The 24,044-nt window shown below is 42.3% G+C and overlaps 1 protein-coding gene across 10 annotated transcripts in view; it reads right to left on the minus strand.

The window, feature by feature from the left end:
• Positions 1–24,044, minus strand: part of LOC139388722 (FCH and mu domain containing endocytic adaptor 2) — a 96,293-nt gene that overhangs the window by 57,414 nt on the left and 14,835 nt on the right. For 3 of the 10 annotated variants that reach the window (XM_071135586.1, XM_071135585.1, XM_071135588.1), the window contains exons 1-7: positions 16,510–16,572; positions 13,431–13,522; positions 8,427–8,501; positions 7,882–8,023; positions 6,443–6,595; positions 5,942–6,046; positions 395–493 (exon numbers count right to left, since the gene is read on the minus strand). In XM_071135586.1, the coding sequence (XP_070991687.1) occupies positions 395–493; positions 5,942–6,046; positions 6,443–6,595; positions 7,882–8,023; positions 8,427–8,501; positions 13,431–13,522; positions 16,510–16,557 (714 nt within the window). In that variant the 5' untranslated portion in view covers positions 16,558–16,572. Of the gene's footprint in view, positions 1–394; positions 494–5,941; positions 6,047–6,442; positions 6,596–7,881; positions 8,024–8,426; positions 8,502–13,430; positions 13,523–16,509; positions 16,576–24,044 lie in introns of those variants that run through there. The other 7 variants (XM_071135587.1, XM_071135589.1, XM_071135582.1 and 4 more) reach the window with 4 other exon arrangements.

Here is a 24,044-nt window from a genome sequence, read left to right on the forward strand (position 1 = left end):
TGTTTTTAATGATATTATGTTGTAATTGGAATGATCAACATTGTAATTATCACTGATTCAGTACTATATGTACAGCAAAACACAGTTTTGTAAACACTTCTTAAGATCAGAGTGCGATGCCTAGTACAGTTGGCATGCCGTGCCTCTGGTTGCATGTTGAAGGTGTTTTAGATTGGTCGAGAGGGAGTTTTGATCAGTTTTTAATTGGTTGGTATAAACCACTGAATGGAAGGCTTCCTGGTTCTCAGTTAAACGATTAGTGATCAAAGACTACACTAATTCATCTGACACACAGTGAACCCACTGAGCAAGGGGACAGGACACAAACCCCACCCCACCCACAGGAATGTGTGTGTGTGTGTGTGAATGTACGTATGTGTGTGTGTTGACTCACCTCTCCGATCTGAACGTGTGTCTCGTCAACAGATTGTGCGTACGACTGAATGATATCCTTCATGTGAACGATGTGGCTCTCCTCGATGTTCTGAAATTTCTGGAACACAGAAAGAACACACAAAGGAGTAAATATGCAGCAAATCATCTACTTACAGTTAGGAGTCACTAAACTAGAGGAAATAGGAAGAAATAGGAAGAAAAATAGAGGAAATATTTTGGGACTATATCAATAATAGGACTAATGAAACAAATACCAAAATATTTTCGTTTAAGCTACAGGTCCAGTTGACTGCCTGCCCCTCTAGAGAATCTTTGTTTTAATTTCAACAACTTTCTACTTATGACGTGCTAGATGCCTTGTGAAAGATGGATGATCCTCTCTTGCTTCAGCTTTCTGCTCCTCCGCAGAATCTTTAACCTTACAATTATTTCTGGTACCATCTCTTGGGTCTGCAAATATATATACCCCCCCGTTCAGAAAAGTGGTGACACGTGACCTAAATAAATTTTGCCCCATTTCCAAACTGTCTTGCCGAGCAAAAATTATAGAATCCTTGGTAAATACTCAACATTAGATTGGTTTTAACTACAAAATGTATACTAAAATGTACAGTCGTGGCCAAAAGTTTTGAGGACGACACAAATATTAATTTCCACAGTTTGCTGCTTCAGTGTCTTTAGATATTTTTGTCAGATGTTACTATGGAATACTGAAGTATAATTACAAGCATTTCATAAGTGTCAAAGGCTTTTATTGACAATTTGTATTTATTTTATTACACCTTTATTTAACCAGGTAGGCTAGTTGAGAACAAGTTCTCATTTACAATTGCGACCTGACCAAGATAAACCACAGCATTTTGACACATACAACAACAGTTACACATGGAATAAACAAATATACAGTCAATAATATGGTAGAAAAAAAGATATGTCTATATACAGTGAGTGCACGAGGTAAGATAAGGGAGGTAGGCAATAAATAGGCCATGGTGGCGAAGTAATTACAATATAGCAATTAAACACTGGAATGGTAGATGTGCAGAAGATGAATGTGCAAGTAGAGATACTGGGGTGCAAAGGAGAAGGATAAAGAAATAAATAAAATAAAGAAATACATTATGGGGATGAGGTAGTTGGATGGGCTGTTTACAGATGGGCTATGTACAGGTGCAGTGATCTGTGAGCTGCTCTGACTGCTGGTGCTTAAAGCTAGTGAGGTTGAAAAGAGTCTCCAGCCTCAGTGATTTTTGCAGTTCGTTCCAGTCATTGGCAGCAGAGAACTGGAGGGAGAGGCGGCCAAAGGAGGAATTGGCTTTGGGGGTGACAAGTGAGATATACCTGCTGGAGTGCGTGCTACGGGTGGGTGCTGCTATGGTGACCAGTGAGCTGAGATAAGGTGGGGCTTTATCTAGCAGAGACTTGTAGATGACATAGAGCCAGTGGGTTTGGCGACGAGTATGAAGCGATGGCCAGCCAACGAGAGCGTACAGGTCGCAGTGGTGGGGAATATATGGGGCTTTGGTGACAAAACGGATGGCACTGTGATAGACTGCATCACTTTTGCCTTATGGCAAGGTGCTCCATCATGCTGGAAAAGGCATTGTTCGTCACCAAACTGTTCCTGGATGGTTGGGAGAAGTTGCTCTCGGAGGATGTGTTGTGAGTGAGCCCAAATTGTGAGTGAGCCCACGCCCTTGGCTGAGAAGCAACCACAAACATGAATGGTCTCAGGATGCTTTACTGTTGGCATGACACAGGACTGATGGTAGCGCTCACCTTGTCTTCTCTGGACAAGCTTTTTTCCGGATGCCCTAAACAATTGTAAAGGGGATTCATCAGAGAAAATGACTTTACCCCAGTCCCCAACAGTCCAATCCCTGTAACTTTTGCAGAATATCAGTCTGTCCCTGATGTTTTTCCTGGAGAGAAGTGGCTTCTTTGCTGCCCTTCTTGACACCAGGCCATCCTACAAAATTCTTCACCTCACTGTGCGTTCAGATGCACTCACACCTGCCTGCTGCCATTCATGAGCAAGCTCTGTACTGGTTGTGCACCAATCCCGCAGCTAAATCAAATTTAGGAGACGGTCCTGGTGCTTGCTGGACTATCTTGCCCGCCCTGAAGCCTTCTTCACAACATTTGAACCGCTCTCCTTGAAGTTCTTGATGATCCAATACATTTTTGATTTAGGTGCAATCTTACTGGCATCAATATCCTTGCCTGTGAACCTTTTTGTGCAAAGCAATGATGACGGCACATGTTTCCTTGCAGGTAACCATGGTTAACAGAGGAAGAACAATGATTCCAAGCACCACCCTCCTTTTGAAGCTTCCAGTCTGTTATTCGAACTCAATCAGCATGACAGAGTGATCTCCAGCCCTGTCCTCGTCAACACTCACACCCGTGTTAACGAGAGAATCACTGACATGATGCCAGCTGGTCCTTTTGTGGCAGGGCTGAAATGCAGTGGAAATGTTTTTTGGGGATTCAGTTCATTTGCATAGCAAAGAGGGACTTTTCAATTAATTGCAATTCATCTGATCACTCTTCATAACATTCTGGAGTATATGCAAATTGCCATCATACAAAATGAGGCAGCAGACTTTGTGAAAATGTATATTTGTGTGATTCTCAAAACTTTTGGCCACAACTGTACACCAGTCAGGTTCCAGACCAGGTCATATAACAATTTCTGATACTTCTTTGGTTTTAAATAATGTTCTTAATTCTTTCATAAGAAGAAACACTGTGCGGCCCGTTTTATTGACCTGTCTAAAGCCTTCGACACCGTGGACCAATCATTACTTATTCAGAGTCTTTCATCAATTGGCCTGGACCTGGCTGTGTGTAGCTGGAATGTATTTAAAGAACAGAATTTACTGGTGGTGTTAAATCAGGGTGTCCCACAGGGATTGATTCTTGGTCAGGTTCATTTCACTATTTACATAAAAAAAAAAGAGTCTGTTTTTTCTGTAAGAAACTTTAATCTGTATGCAAATGACAATGTAGTGCATGATAATGCCCCCACAGCTGACCAGGCTCTGTCAGAGCTTCAATCAGCCTTTATTGCCTTTATTACTGCTGAAAGCCTTTAACTACCAATTTCAGTTCAATGTAGGTAAAACCAAGTATATGTTATTTTCCAAATCACGTAAAAATGTTTGATGATTTGTGCGTACTTTGGATGGTGCCCTCATTAATCGTGCCCCCGCTTATAAATATTATATTAGGACACGGTCCTGTCTTACTTTAAATAGCAGAAAACAAATAATTCACTTAACATTCATTCTGGTTATTGACTATGGCGATATCATCTATATGAATGCAGCTGCTACTGTATTGAAGCCATTTAACACAGTTTATCATAGCGCATTGCACTAGTGGTTAGAGCATTGGACTAGTAACCGGAAGGTTACAAGTTCAAACCCCCGAGCTGACAAGGTACAAATCTGTCGTTCTGCCCCTGAACAGGCAGTTAACCCACTGTTCCTAGGCCGTCATTGAAAATAAGAATTTGTTCTTAACTGACTTGCCTAGTAAAATAAAAGGTCAAATTAAAAAATAACACATTTAAAAAAAATTACGGGTGATCGAAAACGCAATGATGTGTACTGAACCTATCAGAAAGCAGACTGGCCCTCTTTGAAGGCTAGTATATTGATGCGTTGCACACTCAATGTCTATAAAGTACTCTTGCATAAACTTCTGCCATAGCTTACTACATTGTTAACCTTCAGACGTATAAGTTACCAGACCCGGAATCAGGGGTGGCTAAAACCTGGAGATCCATTCAAGCTCCACCGAGTTAGGTAAATCTGCTTTTAGTTTTTTTTGTTGCGCCTCTCATGTGGAATGATATCCAAATGTTGGTGGAGTTGGTGCCTCTAGGGCAATTCAGGCGGATGTTAGAGGGCTTTTTACTGAATAATGTGTTTGTTTCATATGATTGTGTTTTGCTTTTCGTTTTTTCCGTGTTTGCTTTTCATGTATTGTGTAATTGATTGTGTAATTGATGTGTATATAGATAGGCTACGTAGCCAATAGTGTAACGGTGGTCTATTGATGTGTTGATGCAGGGCTCATCTGCAAAAGAGACCGTAACCTCAGCATGACTCCCTGCTTAAATAAAAGGTTTAAAAAAAATATATATAAGGAAACACCAACATAAAAGTGTCTTAATAGGGCGTTAGGTCACCACAGCTTCAATGTGCCTTGGTGTGCGTAGCTTATAGATAACCTACATAAGACAAATACTTTCTCCTGGTCAGGCAAGACTTTGGGCTCTGTCACGGTCTATCCCAATGTGTGTGTACAACAGAACATGTGCACCGTGTCCAATGCAGGAAAAACACTGCGTGGAAGGATTACTCTTGGATTGATAAAAACATATGTATACATTTCCCTAAAGACTTCCTCTTTGTGCCCTGGCCACTTCCTTCTCGTCTCTATTTGGGTGGTCTGGAAACGAAGGGACACCAACACTGATCCCCCTGCAGCACAGCCAATTATCCAGGGTGGGCCAGCCACAAGGAGCTGGGCTCATCTCTGGGTTTGGAGCGGTCTGTGTGTGTGTGTGTGGGGGGGGGCTCTAAACTCTGGTGTTTACTCCCATCAAGTGCTGGCTGGAGAGAGTTTGGGGTAAACTGAGGAGAATGACTATAAAGAATCATAAACTCCTAAATCACATGGTGGATAAAGAGGGGAAGATGAGCGTGCCTGACCACATAAACACAGACATCGCAGACACACACACACGCTCACAATCTCGTAAAATGTGCACAAGCATGGATATAGGCAATCTCATATTCTTTCACACACAAACATCCATGATTGCTCGAGCAAACACTACCACATTTAGTGTGTACACAAAAACGCACCACACACAGAGTACATTCACAGGCGAGCACACAGGCATAAACCCCAGTATTCACTTCAGCCTACACTCAGACAGAGAGTCAGAGAGAGACAGATAAGAGACACAAACTCGAAACACACACACACATACACGCAAGTGACGTCACAGAACACGTGCGCCCGCGCCGTGTTTATAAGTCATGTGCACATGTGTTGAATTTGAGATGAGCTGTCGACTGTGATCTAAGGAAGCAGAGCTGTCCTGCTGTTTTCTCTGGGGGGGAAACAGAAACGCTCCCCTAACTCAAACCAGTTTGGCCGTGTGTCTCGCTGCGGTGCAGGAGGATATGGAGGGCCAAATTCTGTTGATCTGATTTTAATTTAGAGTTGATCTAATCAGCCGTTCAGATGGTTCCAATCAGAGTTTTCCACAATGATTCCGTTAGGGAGGAAAAAACAAGCTGGAGATGATAAAGGCATGGAACGCAGAACACACACAGCACGGAATACTGAGTGGTGGACACACACACACACACACACACACACACACACACACACACACACACACACACACACACACACACACACACACACACACACACACACACACCACACACAAAAACACACAACCACATTCTACTGTGGTACTAGAAAGTGCACAGAATTACCAAATCACACAAACCCACACCTGCGCAGTTTCAGCCATCTTCTGTTCAAACTCGGACTTGGCTGTGGCGTATTTCTCCACAAGGCCCTTGTAGGCTTCTGTGGCTTTCTTGGCCTTCACTCCCGCCTGCAGAGAACAGAGAGAGACAGACAACAGGAAAATGGCCATCTGTTCTCATGTGTCACCATCAGCATTAGAGTCGCACAGTGCTCTATGGAGCAACAGATCTCGCCAGACCAGAGACACCAAACTACTACTCACAACAACCAACCACAGTATGTGATTCAGAAACAGATTGTGGCAGTAAACAGTTCTTCTGGCTTTACTATTACGTATGTAGATAATGACAGACTTGGGTATGGAAATGGAGACAGAGAATGGGCTAGTGATCGGAGGTATTGGGAATCTACAGCTGCACACTTATTGTCTTCGGTTGTCTACCTGTGATTTCCCACATTCCCACCTTGTCCACATTGCTCTCTCTTATAGTAGTTTGGTCTAGTGTACTTAAGTCTAGTGTACCTTGTCCACTTCTCTCTGTGTGGCTCCCTCCTTGCGGAGTCTCTCCTGATCCACAGTTTTGGCGTTGTAGTTCTCCTTGGACTTCTGTAAGGCCACCCCGGTTGTCTGGATGGTCTGTACTGCACCATTAGTGGATGCCACCTCCTCCTTCGTCTGAACAAGGCAGGGGGGGAGACAACAACCATTAAAACAATCACGTTAGTATAGTTTGAAAAGCCCATTTTTTTAAACCGCCTTAACGGCAACAAAGTTAATTAAAATAGAAGAGATTGGTTAAAACCACATTCGCATCAAGAGAGGAAGAGAGATAGGCGCTGTGTGTGTGACAACATTTTTGTCATGCTGAAAGCACAAAACACATCTCCGCCGCTAATTCACAGTCCCTGTTTTCGTTCGTTTCGACTGGGACCTCCTGACTCATGCATGAGACGACGCTCCGACATTGGAGGCTGCCGAGGGAAGGACGGCTCATCATAATGTCTGGAACGGAGCGAATGGAATGTCATCGAACCATGCGTTTGATGCCTTTGATACCATTCCACCTAGTCCGCTCCAGCCATTACCACGAGCCCGTCCTCCCCAATTAAGGTGCTACCAACCTCCTGTGCGCTCCGAGTCTAAATCGAGCAGGGAGAGAGAGAGAGGCGTCTAAAATGCAGGCTTCAAAGCACAGCCCTGGCACGACAGCAACAACTAGCCTAGCTACTACTGATCAGCAGACTTTGGCAGGCTAAAAGGCTGATCAAACAGAGCCCCTGCTTTGTTACTCTCTAGAGAAATGAAATGATTAATCACAAGCAGAACCTCATGGTTACTTTAGGAGGCTCCTCTAGAGTAGTGACATCATGTCTGCAAGCTGATCAGGGGTGAGATCATTCAGGATGGGCCATTTTCTATAACAGAATCAATAAAGCCAATAGAACTCAGAACGGGTAAACACATTACACGTTAACTGGAAGATGGGTCAGATCCACAAGCAGGGAGGGAAGACTGATCAAGCTCAACAGCTACACAGTGTGGCTACTGCAGGCAGGACAGTGAATCCCAGACAGAACACACGCATTCTCTCCAGAATCTGTAGAATCACTCTACTAAAACTCTTCCCCATAGTGGTGACTGAAAGGAATCAACTTTATTGATCTTGAGGGTGAACATAGGTTTGTCCCCAGCAGCAGCCTACATGGACAAACAGTACGAACACACAGACATACAAAAGGACAGACTAGCTGATGCCTAAAGGTACAAAGCAGTGGTGCTCTGTAGCTCAGTTGGTAGAGCATGGCTTTGGCGTTTGCTTTGGCGTTTGATAGTGGGTTCGATTCCCGGAGCCAACCATACATTCAAAATGTATACACGTACGACTAAGTTGCTTTGGATAAAAGCATTTGATCAATGGCATAATATTAGTGTGTTGTTGTGTGCAGTTCTCCATGCCATACCTTTTTGTGGACCTTGGCCTGGTCGTCCACATACTTCTGCACATCTTTGATAAGCTCCTGTAGCTTCCTCACTAGCTCCAGGTGGCAGCTGGCCAGCTTCTCTGTGGACGTCTTAAACACATCCCACACCGGGGCAAATGTCCTGCAGGACACACATGGGCACGCAGGCACACACACTTTATTAACTGGAGTGTGTTCAGTGGTGCATTCAGGGAAGACTTTGTCTTATCTTTAAATAGGGAGGGTTGATAGGGAACACAAACTCATCGCTCTTCACCAAAGTCCCCACCAGGATAGTAAAAACAAGGAAAATTGTCCCTTGCGAGGACATGTCACACGTCCCCGTGAGGATAAAGACTATTTCAAGCTTTGGGGTTAGGGTTAGAATTAAGGTAAGGTGTAGGAGTTAGGTTTAGGGTTTGGGTTACAGGTTCGGGAAAATAGGATTTTGAATGGAAATCTATTTTAGGTCCTCACGAGGATAGAAGAACAAAATGTGTGTGTGTGTGTGTGTGTGTGTGTGTGTGTGTGTGTGTGTGTCTTACCCAAGCTGAGAGAAGTTGCCAGCTGACTTGGCAAGTTTGGTCATTGACCTGGCATAGACCTCTTCTATGGTAGCCCTAGAGGGACAAAACACATCACGTCATTACCTTCGTCATTTTTACCTACTGAATCAGTAAACATCACTCAGTATGTGTTCCAAATGGATTCCCTATATAGTGCACTACTTTTGACCCTATGGGCCCCTAGTCAAAAGCAGTCCACTGCATAGGAAACAGGCTGCTATTTGGGATTCATCCTCAGTCTCTTCTGAATAAGTTCAACTAATATAGTACAACACGGTATTAAAAGCCCTCAAAACCTCTACCAGTTGTAATGAGTTTTAATTGAGTGATTACAAGTACTGTACATGCAAGTCAAAGCATAAGACAACTCCACTCCCACAAAACACACACACACACGTAACATATATGTTTGACTGCAGGCACAAAGTTGAGTGTTGCTTGGGCTTTGCTTTGACTAAGTGTGGCTCATCTAGTAGCGAGAGCTGCTCGTCACAGTCTCCCATCTAGTGTCATATCGAAGCACAGAAAGGAAAGAATTGCCCATCCCTCCCCTTCATTCCTCCCTCATCATCCCCCATTTCTCCTGCATGGAAGTGACAGAAGTAAAAACTTAAAACGTTGGTTTAGTGGAGGCCTGAATTATGCATGTGTCATTTACTAAGCCTCCCACTGCAGTCACGTCAGCACGGGAGGAGAAGAGGGTCAGGCAGGGGGAGCGGGAGCAAGCACGCATTCGCACGGCACGCACGTACTCAAGCAGGCACAAAGACAGAACCTACCTTCACTAACAGATATTAGTGTAACTTAGCCTAGATGCACGGGAACGCAACCAAACGAAGGTTTATAGAATTTATTCTTGACAGGTTACCATGGTTGGTCAATAATAAAATAGCCCCAGTTCCCAAATCCATAACTCAAGGCTCTCACAAAGACACACAGAAAAAGACATGACTCCACAGAGAACAAACACACTCCAGGTGTGTAAATACTCTCTGGGCCAAGACAATTCTCCCCTCCTAAAAGCTCATTTATGCTTGATCCAAAAATGTGGTCGGAGGCTCCGTATGGATGGTGTGATGGAGCCACCGAAGGCACGTAGCGGCCAAATTGAGCTCTGTACCGCATCGCCATGATTCTCTCAAATTTTGTAACAATGCGGAGGGCTCCATATAACTCTGCATTGACATGATTGGTTGATGGTAGGTGGAGGGCGGGAGGTCCTGTATAAACACAAACTCACTTCCTTGACAACTTCCTTCACAACAGCTCTGCACTGCTCCGCAAAGTGCAAGAAGTAGGAATGACCGGTCTTCTGCAGAGGCCACATCGCCATAAATTCTTGCACGGCCAATGCAGACGTCGGATTGACCGTGCAGCGCCTTTGACTCACACAGACCTGCCTGCACCCCTCCACTCCAAACTAAAACACTCACACTCAAAGTTACTGACCAAACCTCACTGAAATCTATTTATCTTTGACTTAAACATTGATTGTACAAAACATTAAAGACGCCTGCTCTTTCATTGACATAGACTAACCAGGTGAATCCTATGATCCCTTATTGATGTCACTTGGAGACATCAATAAGGGATCATAGATGAAGGAGGAGACAGGTTAAAGAAGGATTTTTAAGCCTTGAGACATGGATTGTGCATGTGTGCCATTCAAACGTTGTATGGGCAAGACAAAATATTTAAGTGCCTTTGAACGGGGAATGGTAGTAGGTGCCAGGTGCACCGGTTTGTGTCAAGAACTGCAACGCTGCTAACTTTTTCACACTCAACAGTTTCCCTTGTGTATCAAGAATGGTCCACCACCCAAAGGATATCCAGCCAACATGACAACTGTATGAAGCTTTGGAGTCAACATAGGCCAGCAGAACTAAGGCTGTTCTGATGGCAAAATGGGGTGGGGGGGGGGGGGGGGGGGGGGGTGCAACTCAATATTAGGAAGTCGTCCTTAATGTTTGTATACTCAGTTTTTCGACAGATACAAGTTAACAACTCCCTGCAGGACGAATATTGGTTGTGTGTTTGAGAGGCCTGGGAAACAGGCCACAGTCATAACAGCAGGCGATCACTTTACACAATACAGTACTGTAGGTGCATGTCTGTTTCTGGCCACCAGAGGGAGTCACGGTGCAGTGTTTCTGAGATATGAGAGACTTCCACAAGGGAACGGTCTCAGAAAACCCAGATCCAGTCACATGAGAAGAATGATTCTGATGGGTAGGTAAGTGTGCAAGATGAGTTTCAGTTTCACAGAGGAGTAAAGATATAGCATAGGCTTAATCCTCAGATGTAGGCTAGTAAGCTACCCGTCTACACCACAGGCCGTGTCTACACTTGACACTTGCATGTGACTTCTGCTATCAGAATATGAATATCGTATTGAAAAGACGGGTCAAGACGCACAAAAGTCGCATTGCGGTCTGATTGTGTTCAGGTCCGGCTGAGCACCTCAGGAGGTGGTCAGGGATGCATTGTGTGTGGATTTCTCCTCAGTCTGGACGCAATCAGGCTTCCGAAAGTGCATAAATTGGGCGACGTCATCAGCACTCGGACCACACGCCTCCAGAAAACGTGTTTTTGGAGCGAGGCGCCTTTTCATCATAGTGTTGGAGGAAATGTGTTCCTAGCGTGTGAGGAACGTGTTTGCTGGTCTTGTAAATTATAGCCAGCTAGCTAATATTTAGAACAATTATTTTTTGTTGGACTAGAGCTATGCTAACCAGTTTGGGGTGTGGAGAGTTAGAGGGACATGAACAACGCAAACAAATACATATATATATTTTTGTTTGTTAAGGAGCTCAGGTCATGCTTTCAACTTACTCTTGAAAGTATTATAGATGGAATGCACAAGGTGCAATTTCAAAATTGGGTAGTGCATCAGCAGTTTTCCTCGCCATGTCACTCACTGCAGACCTTAGAGAGCTACACTGAACAAAAAGATAAATGCAACATGTAAAGTGTTTGTCCCATGTTTCATGAGCTGAAATAAAAGATCCCCAAAATGTTCCATAATGCACAAAAAGCGTATTTCGCTCAAATTTTGTGCACAAATTTGTTTACATCCCTGACAGGTGTAGCATATCAAGAAGCTGATTAAACAGCATGATCATTACACAGGTGCACCTTGTGCCGGGGGGCAATAAAAGGCCACTAAAATGTGCAGTTTTGTCAGATGTCTCAAGTTTTGAGGGAGCGTGCAACCGGCATGCTGACTGCAGGAATGTTCACCAGAGCTGTTGGCAGAGAATGATTGTTACCACAAGCCGCCTCCAACGTCATTTTAGAGAATTTGGTATTTCCTAATGTTTGGTATACTCAATGCATTTTGGTGAGTACAAACATCTGTGGAGAAGGTAGAGAAAGTCCCCTTTAGCTCTACTCAACACAGATAATTTGCTGTGGAAGGTGTCTGCGGTGTAGCCCATTCACACAGGCTTAGGCCTATGTAGGCCACACCATAGTGTAAAACACTGGCCTAGTGGACTGCATAACTGTAGTGTCTAAACCATAACAAGACCTTAATCCTACCTTCCTTGCCAATTCCTCTCACACCTTGAGATGTCTTGCATTGTGTCTGAGCTCTATATTTATAACCTCATCTTCTAAAATGTTTGATGGTGGAATTCCATCAAATTCTACAGGAATTCCACCATCAAATTCTACAGGAATTCCACCATCAAATTCTACAGGAATTCCACCATCAAATTCTACAGGAATTCCGAATGCTTACCTTCAGGCCAGGCTGGCCCACACAGAAATGTGATCATCACTTTTTCACTCATGCCACCCTTTCATCATTAGGGAACCAGTTATTCCCCTAGGATGTTTTTCAGCAGCGGTGACAGGCTTAGGGGGAAATGTGGTGCTGCTAAATGCATGGTTATAAGTTATAAATATACTGAACAAAAATATAACACACAACAATGCAACAATTTTACTGTTACAGTTCATATGAGGAAATCAGTCAATTGAAATAAATTCATTAGGACCTAATCTATGGATCATTCTTGATACACACAGGAAACAGTTTAGCGTGAAGAACTAACCAGAAGAGTTGCAGTTCTTGACACACACTAACCGGTGCGCCTGGCACCTACTACCATACCCCGTTTAAAGGCACTTTATATTTTGTCTTGTTTACCCTCTGAATGGCACACATACACAATCCATGTCTCAAGTCCTAAAAATCATTATTTAACCGGTCTCCTTCCCTTCATCTACCCTGATTGCAGTGGATTTAACAAGTGACATCAATAAGGGATCATATCTTTCACTTGGTCAGTCTATGTCATGGAAAGAGCAGGTGTTCTTAATGTTTTTCCCACTCAGTGTATAAGTCAAGTGATTGATTAACTACAACACTGGTTCCCTGTACAGCAAATAGGTTCTCTAGCCCTAGTCTCACAATTATTTTAACCTACTTTAAGTGATTGATTGACTTGAGAATGTAATTTGGTTACTAATGAAAAAGTGAGCGTGTTTGGGAAAAAGAAAATGGAAAATAGGTTCCATAAAGTCTTGAGAAACTTCTGTGTCTATAAATCATCTATCGACGTCAAGGGCAAATGGGTGCAAATCTTGAGATGCGTGTGAATCTCAAGTTAGGGTTAGGCTATGAACGAATGCCAAATAACAAGTCAAACAGAAAATCCCCAACATTTAATTTGCATAACCATTGAACTGAAAGACTGAAAACAACACCTGCACTGAGAGAAAGCCAGATTGAACATGAAATGTTTAAACAGATGGTCAACTCAAAGGTAAACTAGAAAAAGAGGGCTGAGTAACTTTGAAAGTAAGCCTCGAAATTCAAATTCACCTCTGTGATGAGAAGAACAACATTGGGTTAAAAGGCTCAAAATGAGAGTGAGTGGAGGTTTAACTAAGAAAACCCCATAGCCTGGTTACAACCATCGTTAGCACATGACATAGCATGAAACAGATGTGGAACCAGGCTAACCAACAACGTACCTTTCTCTGATGAAATCAGTAAGTTCCTTGGAGGAGATTTGGCCATGCTTCATGTTGTGGTAGAGAACATCAAATCCATTGTTTTTTTCGCCCTGGGGTAAAAAACAACAACAAACAGATGGTTAGTAAACTGAAATACCAGTAGGCAGTAAGCCTAAATCCACTGAGAACATCAAACACTATAGTGTTCCCTTGACTTTGAGTTAAGCGTTTCCTCCATGCTTTACCGCGCTGGCATTCTCCACTATCAGCGTTCTCATGGTCTGCATGGCTGTCAGCTGCATCCTCAGCAGCCTTGACTGGTCCACCATAGTCATCCTGGCCATAGTGTTCAGGTTCTACTATGCTCCCTATACAGTTCTATGGTCCCTAGAATACTTCTAACGGTCCCTGTACAATTCTATGCTGCCTAAAACACTTCTACAATCCCCATACATGAAGCATGTTCTGAATAACGTTGATGGAGCAGGTTGACAATAGGTTCTCAACAGTCAGACTGTGTCGATAGTGGCCCCCTCTGTGACAGTGGACGACAGTGTTTGTTTGTGTGTCAGTAACCATCACTACTCTGGAGAAGGGTGTCCAGTTGCACCACGGGGATTTAAAAATGCATTAAAAATGCATCACTAGGGCTGTGACGGTCATGGACTTTTGGATGCTGGTAACTACTGGCCAGGCAAATGGCCACGTTTTTTGTAATAACTGCACCTTGCTTGCACCTTTCTGTGTTTCAGCAAGGAGCAACAAAGTCTCATCACGTTAAGAGTCCAAGTACCGCAGAAACATCCATCTTCAGTCAACTGTTAGTTAAAAAATAATATATATTATTATTTTATTTTCATGACGGCCTTCATCTGTAACCGTCGGTTACACAGTAATTGTGCCAGCCCTATACACCACCACTCAATAATTATTACGCCGTGGACATGTGTAAAACTGTCTGTTTGGCTAGTTTAAAAATGTCGATCTGTAGTTCAAACAATAAGAAAGCGACCACTCCGCCTCTGTTTTGGTAAATAGCTGAGGGATGGGGCTGGAGAATTGTAACTACCAGGAACTACTGTTCCTGGGGTCCAGCAACATTAAGGCAGTTATATACAATTTAAAATATTACATCACATAACACTTTTCACAGCACATTAAGTGTGTTCCCTCAGGCCACTACTCTACAATCACATACAGTGGGGCAAAAAAGTATTTAGTCAGCCGACTAAATACTTTTTTGCCCCACTGTATCTACTATACAAAATCCATGTGTACGTATGTGTAGAGTGCGTGTCTTATGTGTGTTTCTCTCCCCACTGTTCCATAAGCTGATTTACATGCATATCATTAACGTTAGCTCTCCGTGTACATTTAAGGGCCAGCCGTGCAGCCTTGTCCTGAGCCAATTGTCATTTTGGAGGTCCCTCCTTGTGGCACCTAACCCACACGACTAAACAGTAGTCCAGGTGCGACAAAACTAGAGCTAAAAAGGCAGAGCAGCACTTTACTATGGACAGACTTCTCATAGACAGTTGAAATAAGCTTGTGAGACATTTAGTTTTTTTTACAACACATTCAGAGCACAGGTGATGCAGAGGTCCTTTGCTAGATATTGCATTTCATACACGTGGGGAAGCGGCTCCTCACCTAAAGACATTCTGGTTTGATCATACACACACACACTGAAGGTATTTCTTCCCATTATTTATTGAAGAGCAAGTTGTGTTTTGTCTATGTAGCCTATTTATTCATTCAACAGTTCTAAGATAACTTATCCACCATCTCAAACCTCGACAGCAAAGTGTTTTTATGTTTAATCATTTCTTTATTTCAATTGGCTGAGCTCTAAGGGATGTGGCTAATTGACACAGCTGATTTTAACCACCTGCCATTTCAAATAGGTGTCCCCTATTTAGGTGTCCCCTATAAGCTAGGTGAGCCACAGTTTTAAAAGGTGCCAATGTATTATTCATGGTTAACTTGCTCTGGAAATGCAGTTTTAAAAGAAACACTACTTTTGAACCGTTTTTATCTCGGCCTTTGTTTTAAGCATTAAGTAGTTGAATAAGGCCGGCTCTTTCACAATACAGCTGAATCATTAACTCTATTCACAGCAGAGGAGACAATAGGGCTGACACAGTAACACTGCTAATGTACCTCAAATACCAAACCGACAGGGAGAAAGAGCACTGGGTAGGTCAGCATTATAAATACACTGAACAAAAATATTAAGGCAACATGTAAAGTGTTGGTCCCATGTTTCATGAACTGACAATTCTTTAAATCCCAGAAATGTTTCATACACATTAAAAGCTTATTTCTCCCAAATGTTTTGCACAAATTTGTTTACATCCCTGTTAAATGAGCATTTCTCCTTTTCCAAGATAATCCATCTACATGACAGGTGTTGCATATCAAGAAGCTGATTAAACAGCATGATCATGGGGTCCTCCCAAGTGGCGCAGTAATGGTCTAAGGCACTGCATCGCAGTGCATGAGGCGTCATTACAGACCTGGGCTCGATCCGAGGCTGTGTCACAACTGGCCATGACCCGGGAGCCCCATAGGGCGGCGCACAATTGGCCCAGCGTCGTCCGGGATAGGGGAAGGTTTGACTGGGGAGGGGGGCTTTACTTGGCTCAATGCGCTCTAGCAACTCCTTGTGCTGCGTCGGGCGCCTTCAGGCTGACTTTGCCTCCGAAAAATTGGTGCAGCTGGCTTCCGGGTTAAACGGGCGGATGTTAAGGAGCATGGTTTGGCGGGTCATGTTTCTGGGGCCGCATGACTCGACCTTTGCCTCTCCCGAGCCTGTTGGGGAGTTGCAGCGATGAGACATGATCGTAATTGGATATCACGAAATTGGGGAGAAAAGGGGGGTAAAAATGCACAAAAAAAAACACACACAAAAAAAACAGCATGATCATTACACCTTGTGCTGGGGACAATAAAAGGTCACTTTAAAAATGTGCAGTTTTGTCACACAATGCCACAGCAATGTCCACCAGTACTGTTGCCAGATAATTTAATGTTCATTTCTCTACCATAAGCTGCCTCCATCGTCATTTTAGAGAATTTGGCAGTACGTCCTACCGACCTCACAATCGCAGACACGTGTAACTACGCCAGCCCAGGACCTCCACATCTGGCTTCTTCACCTGCGGGATCATCTGGGGGTGGGGTGTGGGGGATGGTTGTGCTGATGCTGAGGAGTGTCAAAAAAAAAGCCCTTTTGTGTGAAGAAAAAATTAATTCTGATTGGCTGGGCCTGGCTCCCCAGTGGGTGGGCCTGGCTGCCAAGTGGGTGGGCCTATGGCCTCCAAGGCCCACTCATGGCTGCATCCCATGCCCAGTCATGTGAAATCCATAGTTTATTGCCTATTGAATTTATTTAAATTGACTGATTTCCTTATATGAGCTGTAACTCCGTAAAATCGTTGAAATTGTTTATTTTTGTTTAGCATATTTCCAAAATAGGCTATATGTGCAAACTTCACTGAGCTGAAATAAACAACAAAATTCACTCTGCCAAAAGTATAAACAACGATTTCCAAACCTCATGCTTTCCTCTGAATAGTTGGCTATGGTTTAGTGAAGTTCAATGGTCGTTCGAGGAATACCTTACAGTGCCATAATTTTACCCCTACAAATTATGGAGGTCAAACACAAAACTGGCCTAAGATCAAGTCTTAGAGGCAACATCCTCCTGCAGCAAAGGGCTATCCTGTTGCAGAGCCTAGGTCTGTCCAGCAGAGGGCAGAAATTAGCAAACTCATCCCAGCGCACACAACGCATGTGGACTTCCTAGTCTCCTGCAGCCTTAGTCACCTTAAAGTCCCTAGACTTTCTGATGGAGACATGGATTACCCCATGAGAACAATGCTACTCCAGCTGATCTCTCATAATTTATGTGTTCTCTCATAGTCCGAGAGCATTTGGTCATCGCGGCGATGGCACAGGGCTACTAATTTCTCCTAAACTGAGATTTTCTATTTTGTTCTCTCACCCTTCAAATTGAATTCCATGCGGTCACTGTCACTTATCCACTCAAGATTTGAGGTCCATGTTGACTACAAAGTAGCTTATGCCTACCTGGCAAAATGACATCATGATTATTTGCATCTATCCAATGGCCATTTGTTTTGCAAACTCTGCAAATCACATGAGCGCTACAGAAACATTGCTAACCAAACAACAGTCTCCGGCTGGTGCACACTTGCATTAAAGGGTAACTACAAGCTAAAATTAAAATGCATTATATTTCTCCCAGACCTCAAAAGTGGTCTTCTGATGTGGTTTAAGCATTGTTGTGAACTTAGAACAACCCGCTTCCCCCTGATGCTAGGACAGCAGTCTCAGCCCATCTTCTGAAAACAGCTGAAACCTTACCTCTTCAAAGAGAATCTTAAATAAGACAATTTGTACAAATTAATTAAACAAATGGGAAAAAATGAAATCTCGAGTCAATAAGTATTCAACCCCTTTGTTACGGTCAGCCTAAATAAGTTCAGGAGTAAAAACGTGCTTAACAAGTCACATAATAAGTTGCATGGACTCAATAAGTGTTTAACATGATGTTTGAATGACTACCTAATCTCTGTACCCTACACATCCAACAATCTGTAAGGTCCCGCAGTCGAGCAGTGCATTTAAAATACAGATTCAACCACAAAGACCAGGGAGATTTTAGAATGCCTCTCAAAGAACCTATTGGTAGATGGGGTATAAAAAAAAGCAGACATTGAAAATCCCTTTGAGCATGGATGGTGTATCAACACCCAGTCACTACAAAGATACAGGTGTCCTTCCCAATTCAGTTGCTGGAGAGGAAGGAAACTGCTCAGGGATTTCACAATAGCCAATTGTGACAGTTACAGAGTGTAATGGTTGTGATAGGAGAAAACTGAAGATGGATCAACAACGTTGTAGTAATGCCACAATAAAAACCGAAATAATCGAGTCAAAAGAAGGAAGCATGTAGAGAATAGAAAAATATGACAAAACATTTGCAATAAGGCACTAAAGTAAAACTGCAAATAATATGGCAAAGAAATTAACTTCAGATCCTGAATACAAAGAGTTATGTTTGGGGCAAATCCAACCCAAAATATCACTGAGTACCACTGTTAATATTTTCAAGCATGGTGGTAGCTGCATCATCTTTTAGGTATGCACAGTGGTGTAAAGTACTTAAGTAAAAAATACTTTAAAGTACTACTTAAGTAGTTGAGGTATCTGTACTTTACTATTCATATTTTTGACAACCTTTACTTCACTAAATGATGTACCTTTTACTCCATACATTTTCCCTGAAATTCACGCACTTATCAAGAGAACACCACTTGTCATCTCTACTGCCTCTGATCTGGCAGACTCACTAAACACAGATGCTTTGTTTCTGAATGATGTCTGAGTTATGGAGTGTACCCCTGGCTATCCTTAAATAAATAAAAAACACAAACAATTGTGCCATCTGGTTTTCTTAATATAAAAAAATTGAAATGATGTATACTTTTACTTTCGATACTTAAGTATATTTCAAACCAAATCCTTTTAGACTTTTACTCAAGTAGTATTTTACTGGGTGACTTTAATTTCATATAAGTATAGAAGTATGACAATTGGGTACTTTTTACACCACTTGGTATGCATGTAATCGTTAAGGAATGGGGATTGTTTCAGGATAAAACAGAAATAGAATAGAGCTAAGCACAGGCAAAATCCTAGAGGAGAACCTGGTTCAGACTACTTTCCAACAGACACTGGGAGACTAATTCACCTTTCAGCAGGACAATGACCTAAAACACAAGGCCAAATATACACTGGAGTTGCTGACCAAGAGTTCAGTGAATGTTCCTGAGTGGCCTAGTTACAGTTTTAACTTCAAAATATATGGCAAGACTTGAAAATGGCTATCTAACAATGATCAACAACAAACTTGACAGTGCTTCTTCAAGAATTTAACATTCAAGTGCAAATATTGTCCAATCCAGCTGTGCAAAGCTCTTAAGACTTACCTAGAAAGACCTACAGCTATAATCACTGCCAAAAGTGATTCCAACATGTATTGACTCGGGAGTGTGAATACTTGTAAATTTGATATTTCAATTTAAGAAAAAGTGCAAACATTTCGAAAAACATGTTTTTACTTTGTCATCATGGGGTATTGTGGGGAAAAAATGTAATCCATTCTGAATTCAGGCTGTAACACAACAAAATGTGGAATAAATCAAGGGCTAGGAGTACTTTCTGAAGGCACTGTATAGTATCAGTTCTTTATGTCTGACAAGTAGTATGGAGCTGCGTCTCGGGCAGGTTTTCGGTTAGCTGTCAATTTCAGGCTTTTGGCCGATAAATACAACTTTAGACGTTCAAATAATCCCATTGCGAAATAATGCTTTTTAGTCATTAAATGGAAATACCAGTCGATGGAAATACATTTGACCGTCATGCTTATTGGTCTATAGGTGAATTTGCATAATTTTGTTCACAACTATCACACAGACAGAGCCTATTGTTTTTTCTCAACTGGTTGCTGCTGGATTAAACATGTGCTTTTATAAACCCATTTATTGTGCAACAATTCTAAATGCAATCACGTGTTAAAAAAAGGTTTTTGCTGCACGATTATTATTATTATTATTTTTTTTAACTTGTAATTGAAGCACACCTCCCATTCACCATTGAGGTGCAGGCAACAGGCTATCAGCATGTCATCCACCACCTTACAATGTGAGCTGGAGGCAGCATGCATTTTGAAAACATAAAAAGTTTTATTTCATATTATGAGGCATGTCTTACCTTGCTTAAAAGTAGCCTATAGGCAAAATCCAACCGTGGAAACGTGGAGGCGATTATTTTATGACGACTTCATAGGCGGCTCGTGAGTTGAGCTATTTATACAGTGCCTTGCGAAAGTATTCGGCCCCCTTGAACTTTGCGACCTTTTGCCACATTTCAGGCTTCAAACATAAAGATATAAAACTGTATTTTTTGTGAAGAATCAACAACAAGTGGGACACAATCATGAAGTGGAACGACATTTATTGGATATTTCAAACTTTTTAACAAATCAAAAACTGAAAAATTGGGCGTGCAAAATTATTCAGCCCCTTTACTTTCAGTGCAGCAAACTCTCTCCAGAAGTTCAGTGAGGATCGCTAAATGATCCAATGTTGACCTAAATGACTAATGATGATAAATACAATCCACCTGTGTGTAATCAAGTCTCTGTATAAATGCACCTGCACTGTGATAGTCTCAGAGGTCTGTTAAAAGCGCAGAGAGCATCATGAAGAACAAGGAACACACCAGGCAGGTCCGAGATACTGTTGTGAAGAAGTTTAAAGCCGGATTTGGATACAAAAAGATTTCCCAAGCTTTAAACATCCCAAGGAGCACTGTGCAAGCGATAATATTGAAATGGAAGGAGTATCAGACCACTGCAAATCTACCAAGACCTGGCCGTCCCTCTAAGCTTTCAGCTCATACAAGGAGAAGACTGATCAGAGATGCAGCCAAGAGGCCCATGATCACTCTGGATGAACTGCAGAGATCTACAGCTGAGGTGGGAGACTCTGTCCATAGGACAACAATCAGTTGTATATTGCACAAATCTGGCCTTTATGGAAGAGTGGCAAGAAGAAAGCCATTTCTTAAAGATATCCATAAAAAGTGTAATTTAAAGTTTGCCACAAGCCACCTGGGAGACACACCAAACATGTGGAAGAAGGTGCTCTGGTCAGATGAAACCAAAATTGAACTTTTTGGCAACAATGCAAAACGTTATGTTTGGCGTAAAAGCAACACAGCTGAACACACCATCCCCACTGTCAAACATGGTGGTGGCAGCATCATGGTTTGGGCCTGCTTTTCTTCAGCAGGGACAGGGAAGATGGTTAAAATTGATGGGAAGATGGATGGAGCCAAATACAGGACCATTCTGGAAGAAAACCTGATGGAGTCTGCAAAAGACCTGAGACTGGGACGGAGATTTGTCTTCCAACAAGACAATGATCCAAAACATAAAGCAAAATCTACAATGGAATGGTTCAAAAATAAACATATCCAGGTGTTAGAATGGCCAAGTCAAAGTCCAGACCTGAATCCAATCGAGAATCTGTGGAAAGAACTGAAAACTGCTGTTCACAAATGCTCTCCATCCAACCTCACTGAGCTCGAGCTGTTTTGCAAGGAGGAATGGGAAAAAATTTCAGTCTCTCGATGTGAAAAACTGATAGAGACATACCCCAAGCGACTTACAGCTGTAATCGCAGCAAAAGGTGGCGCTACAAAGTATTAACTTAAGGGGGCTGAATAATTTTGCACGCCCAATTTTTCAGTTTTTGATTTGTTAAAAAAGTTTGAAATATCCAATAAATGTCGTTCCACTTCATGATTGTGTCCCACTTGTTGTTGATTCTTCACAAAAAAATACAGTTTTATTTCTTTATGTTTGAAGCCTGAAATGTGGCAAAAGGTCGCAAAGTTCAAGGGGGCCGAATACTTTCGCAAGGCACTGTATATTTTTATTTTATTTTATTTTATTAAGGTCAGTGAAGAACAAATTCTTATTTTCAATGAAGGCCCAGGAACAGTAGGTTAACTACCTTGTTCAGGGACAGAACGACAGATTTTTACCTTGTCAGCTCGGGGACTCGATCTTGCAACCTTCCGGTTACTAGTACAACACTCGAACCACTAGGCTACCTGCCGCCCCGGGAGCTTACAATTTATTCTACAATTTCCATCCGTTCTGCGTGACAGTTCCAATTTTCATATGTGCATATTCGTGGAACAGTTTCATTTTAAATAACTTTTTGTTTCTCAAAATCAATGTCACGTGTTTAATCATAAACATCTAAAATAATAATAAAGTCAACCAATGCGAGATCACCAGCCTGCCATAAGGACACATTGATCCATTAACGGCTAAAGAAATTAGGGCTCATAGCCTATGCAGCACTAGGCCAATAACTTCTATTGCTCTTTCACACCAAGGAATGGTGATTATCGAGGGGGAGACTGCTGTAAAGATTTTTTAAATAGCTTACTGCGTGTAGCTATAGTTTTAATATATAATTCGGAATATATGTATAAAAAAACAACACTTTTCTACATTTTCACATAGCAGGCCAGGTACTTCTATAAATGCTCAGGTACGCGTACTCCCTCATCATTACCAGGACAGATAAACCAGACACACGCTCATTGCTCACATGGAGCACTCCAAACAAAAGACATGGAGAAAAAAAAAGTACAAATCTCATAAATTATGGTATGAAATAAACAAGTGTAGCAGGTTGTGAACTCTGTGTGTTGTGTTTAGGCCAGTGACAAACAAAACGAATTTTAATCTATTTTAAATTCAGGCTATAATACAACAAAATGTGCAAAAAGTCAAGGGGTGTGAATATAATCTGACGGAACTGTATCCTACATTCTGATATTACCAGGTTGACCTGCATTATGGTGATAATACATATATATTTTTTAAGGACACCCAATGTTGAAGGGAAAGTAAACCCAAATGACAAAATATTACATATTGGTTTCCTTACCCTGTAAGCAGTTTATAGAGAATGTATGACAGAAACCAATTCATTGGTTAAACCATCAACCCTGTCACAGCATAGATATGAAATACCCTCATTCGTCCATCTGTGCACCAGCTGTGATTTACCTCATCAACTGAAATAACCCTTGACTGCCACACAGCCACTTCCTGGTTGCGTCCTGAACAGGGCCACAGTCAGCGCTTTGTATCGGTGTCATACATCATCATCACACCCCGCTGTGCTCATTTAACACATGGATTCATTTAATTCCACCATATTGTGTGCTCCCTCCTACCTATCCCCTCCGAGAGGTCAAGGGTCATGCAAGGCTCATTCCAAGCGAACCTGCAGCCTAGTGCATACGAGGATAGATATTTGCAACGCGAACAGAAACAAGAGAGAAAAAGACATCTCTGACATCTCTGCAGTGCCCTGTAGTTTCCTGCAGACAGAACAGCATTGGTCTGAAATTGACTTCTTGTTATAGTGTTATTTAAACCAGTCCAGTCTGTTGTCTGAAATGTCACTGCAAAGGGGTCTAGTCAAATGTAGTACACTATATAGGGAACAGGGTGCTATTTCGGACTCAGCACGGGCCTCAGCTCTGTGGCTATAATCAATAGTATGACTTTAGCACATGACTCACACACCATGCTTTACATACCCTAGGCTAACAGCTGCAAACTGTGTCCACTGTCTGCCACCTACTGTAAAGACCGTGGCTGTCCCAGACCTTAGTCACCGCAATGACTAGATAACCAAGAGAGCTACAGAGAGTGAGAGACAGAGGCAGGAAAAAGAGAGAAATTAAGATTGTAGAGAGAGGAGTCTGAGACAAAATAAAACTCCAAACAATTTTTTTTACAGCAACAGGAAGGGCTAATATTATGTGCTACTGGAATGCAGCAGTATAGAAGAAAACAAATGAATACAAAAACAATCACAGGAAACAGGTCTGGGCGTTCTTGCTTTTTCCACCCCACCAGTACAATGCCCCATAGTGACTCGCAAGGAACAGTCACACACATTCTATACAAGGGAAAGCTGTCACGGTTATGAGTCTGAAAACAACTGT

This window comes from Oncorhynchus clarkii, chromosome 29 (genome assembly GCF_045791955.1).
Source record: "Oncorhynchus clarkii lewisi isolate Uvic-CL-2024 chromosome 29, UVic_Ocla_1.0, whole genome shotgun sequence".
NCBI classification, from domain to species: Eukaryota; Metazoa; Chordata; class Actinopteri; order Salmoniformes; family Salmonidae; genus Oncorhynchus; species Oncorhynchus clarkii.